The sequence below is a fragment of the Chinchilla lanigera genome, unplaced genomic scaffold, assembly GCF_000276665.1.
Source record: "Chinchilla lanigera isolate Chin_1 unplaced genomic scaffold, ChiLan1.0 scaffold00023, whole genome shotgun sequence".
NCBI classification, from domain to species: Eukaryota; Metazoa; Chordata; class Mammalia; order Rodentia; family Chinchillidae; genus Chinchilla; species Chinchilla lanigera.
The window spans coordinates 12,431,384-12,434,790 of NW_004955424.1; the positions used below are offsets into that span (position 1 = coordinate 12,431,384).

General features: G+C 44.6%; 1 protein-coding gene across 1 annotated transcript in view; it reads right to left on the reverse strand.

Annotated features, from left to right (window-relative positions):
- Noto (notochord homeobox) overlaps positions 1-179 on the reverse strand; it is a 6,579-nt gene extending 6,400 nt beyond the window's left edge. The window contains exon 1 of the mRNA XM_005385807.1: positions 148-179. Within this exon, the coding sequence (XP_005385864.1) occupies positions 148-179 (32 nt within the window). The remainder of the gene's footprint in view (positions 1-147) is intronic.
- Between the last annotated feature and the right edge of the window lie 3,228 nt (positions 180-3,407).

The window sequence follows — 3,407 nt, forward strand, 5'->3', positions numbered from 1 at the left end:
ACCGGGCGGGGCAGTCACGGCCCCACCTGCGGGCGCCGGCTCTTAAACCTGGCGGGGCGGGGCCTCCGGGGTCGGATGCTCCTGGGAAGCTTCAGGCAGCCTCCCAGCCCGGGAGAGGCGAGATCGGAACAACACCAGGGTCTTTACTCTCCCTCTTCCTCACGTTCAGAAATGATCATACCGGGTGGAATCCAAGCACCCAGGAGGCTGAGACAGGAAGATCACTGAGAGTTCGAGGCCAGCCTGAGTTATGTAGTGAGTTGAAGGCCAGTCTGAACTACAGAGCAAAACCCTGTCTCTGAAAATGCCCATCCTGGAGCTGTGTGTGTGTGTGTGTGTGTGTGTGTGTGTGTGTGTGTGTGTGTGAAGGAGGAGACTTTGACTTCTCTCTGGCTTTCTGGTGATTCTGGCCACATTGTCTTTGCCCCTCGGTTGCAGGGGCAGTGAGCTCCCCCAGCCCTGCTAGGGTGGAACCAGTTCTGAGGAGAATGGAGCAGTATCCACCTGTCAGACCTTCATTAATCCGAGCCATCTTTGAAGCAGAAGCGCTGACCAGATTCACCTATGACCCAACATTTTTAAAAATTTAAATAATTTATTTATAAGCATGGTGAAATGTCAGGTTGAGGTGTTTCACGCCTGTAATCCCAGTTACTTGAGAGGCCAACACGGGACGATAGCAAATTCGAGCCCCTTTTGGGCAATCTGGTGAGATCCTGTCTCAAAATAAAAAAGGCTGGACGTAGTAGGGGCACACCAATCCCAGCACTTGGGAGGCGGATGAGGAGGATCACCACCGGTTTGAGGGTAGTCTGGGCTAGTGAGTTCAAGGCCAGTCTGGACTACAAAGGGAGACCCTGTCTCAATTCAATTAAACTAAATAAAAAGGGCTGGGGATGTAGCTCACTCTCCTAGGTTTGATCCCACTGCCACCAAAAAGAGACTGGAGAGAAAAAGAGAGAAAAGTAAATTTGCCACCTTGTCTCCAGATGCTTGAATACACTGCTCTGATTATTCATTTCTTTTAAATCATTCCAGGAATTTTCTTTTCCTTTTTTTTTTTTTTTTTTTAAGATAGGGTCTCACTATGCAGTTCAGGCTGGCCTTGAACTCACTGTGTAGCCCAGCCTGGCCTCGAACTCCTGACAATCCTCCTGCCTCAGCCTCCTGAGTGGGGGGATTACAGGTGTGGACGATCACAACTGGCTCCAGGAATTTTCTGTATGCACACCATGCAGGTCCCCAAAATGGAAATACATTTTCTTATGTCCAAAAAGGTAGAGAGTGTATACAGAGATTTTAGGCATTATAATGGTTCCAGGTTAAGAAATACTAACTCATTGCCAGTGTTTTGTAGGAACTGACTGCCTACAAAACTCTGGGTTATATGGGTGTTGGGCAGTTTTGTATAGCAGTTTTACAGATGGGTAATCAGTACTTTCTAGCAGTTTTCCTTGGGCAAAAGTTACAGTTTCTTTTCTTTTTTTTCCAATGGTGAGGATTGGACCCAGATCCTTCATGGTGACCTGTGTACACCCCCCAGCCTTTTTAAAAAAAATTTTTTTTTAATTTGGAGACAAGGTCTCACTAAATTGTTAAATGGCCAGCCTGGGCTCAAACTTGCAATCCTCCTGCTTCAGCCTCCTACAATTACCAGGATTAAAGGCATAAGCCACTGGTACCAGTTCAGTTTGTGTTTCCTACCTGTCAAAAAAGATAATATTAGATACTTTGGTGTTTCGGGGAGGATTGAATCAATTTATGCACACCACACTTTTAGGATTGGCCTGATGCTTTGTGATCAGGAGGCTGCGATTGTGGGCTCCGTGAGATTCCATCGCATTGTCTTCCCAAATTCATGCCTAACACAGAAACTGCTCAATCAGGTCCAGGGCTGCCCCATGTCATTTTCCATCGATGTGGGCTGTTTGGGACACAAACATGCCCCTCCTGCTCCCACAGCTCGAGGCTGGAGGAAACTGGCTCCCTCTTCAGCAAATACCTGTGGCTTTCTGAGCAACCCCGCAAACAGCCTGGGAAGTGAGATTGGCTGGGGCCACAAGGCAGGTGGTTTCCAAGGTTAGTGGTTTCCAGTGGGGGTCCTGAGTCAGAGGCAGCACATAGTGCAAGAGTGGTTAGCTATAGCCTTGGCTTGAAGCCCCTTCGGGATTTAATGTGCTTGTGTTTGCCTGAAGGCTGTTTATGATGAGATCTCTTCACACGCTTAGCAGCCGCTTAGACGTCTGCATTTATTTGAAGTGCCTGTCAGTGGTTTGCTTCTTTTTGTGTTAGGTCACTGTCTTTTGTATGAATCTTTTTTTTTTTTGTATGAATATTATATATGGATAGATATAGCTAATTCAGTTAGCCCTTAGTTGTGGAAGTATAGAAGTAAATACCATCTCCCATTCTGTGGCCTGCTTTTTCATTCTATTAATGGATTTCTTTCTTCAAGAAATGGAGAGAGCGGCTAGAAAGGGAGAAAAAGAGGCTAAAAAAGAATTAAGGGGGGCTGGGGATTTAGCTCAGCGGCACAGCGCCTGCCTGGCAAGCACAAGGTCGTGAGTTCGATTCCTGGTATCTAAAAAAAACAAAAACAAACAAACAAACAAAAAAAAAAGAATTAAGGTGTGTTATGTACATACACCAACTCCACCTAAGGAATGTGAACATTATGTACCATAAGTATGTACTAATAAAAAGTTTTAAAAATAAAAAATTGATTCCCAAGATGAAAAGATTGATAATATTTAGTGTTGGTGAAATTGTAGGGAAATAGGCTTTCTCATATGATATACTTAAGCATATAAATAAGTTTCATTTTGTGGAAAATAATTTGCAGTAACTGTTAAATGTTCACATATTTCTTTTTAAGGTTTTCCACAAAGGATGTACATTGTAGCACCTTTTACACTCTCAAAACCCTGGACACAAGCATTCCCTAGATTCCCAATGCCTAGAAGCAACCCAGAATTTTCTGATGAAATTAATGTTTGGCGCTCACCTTGGAGCAATCAGTATTCTTTTTCTCACTCAGCTGTGGAAATCTCTCTAAGCCACTGATTTAGAGCTGACTCCTTTTTTTGTGGCTACACAGCACGGCACAGCATGGGTGGAACACAATTTATTCAATCCCTCTTCTGCTGAAGGGCATTGATTGTTTTCAGTATCTGCCCCTACAAACAGATCTGTTTATCTTAAATATCTATTGTAGCTGGACATTGTGGCACACGCCTATAACCCCAACACTTTGGGAAGCTGAGGCAGGACTGCAAATTCAAGCCTAGCTTGGCTAACTCAGTGACTTAGTGAGTGAGACTCTTTCTCAAAATAAAAATAAAGGGCCAGGGATATAGCTCAGTGGCACAAGCACCTGCCTGGCAAGTGCAAGGTCCTGGGTTCAATTC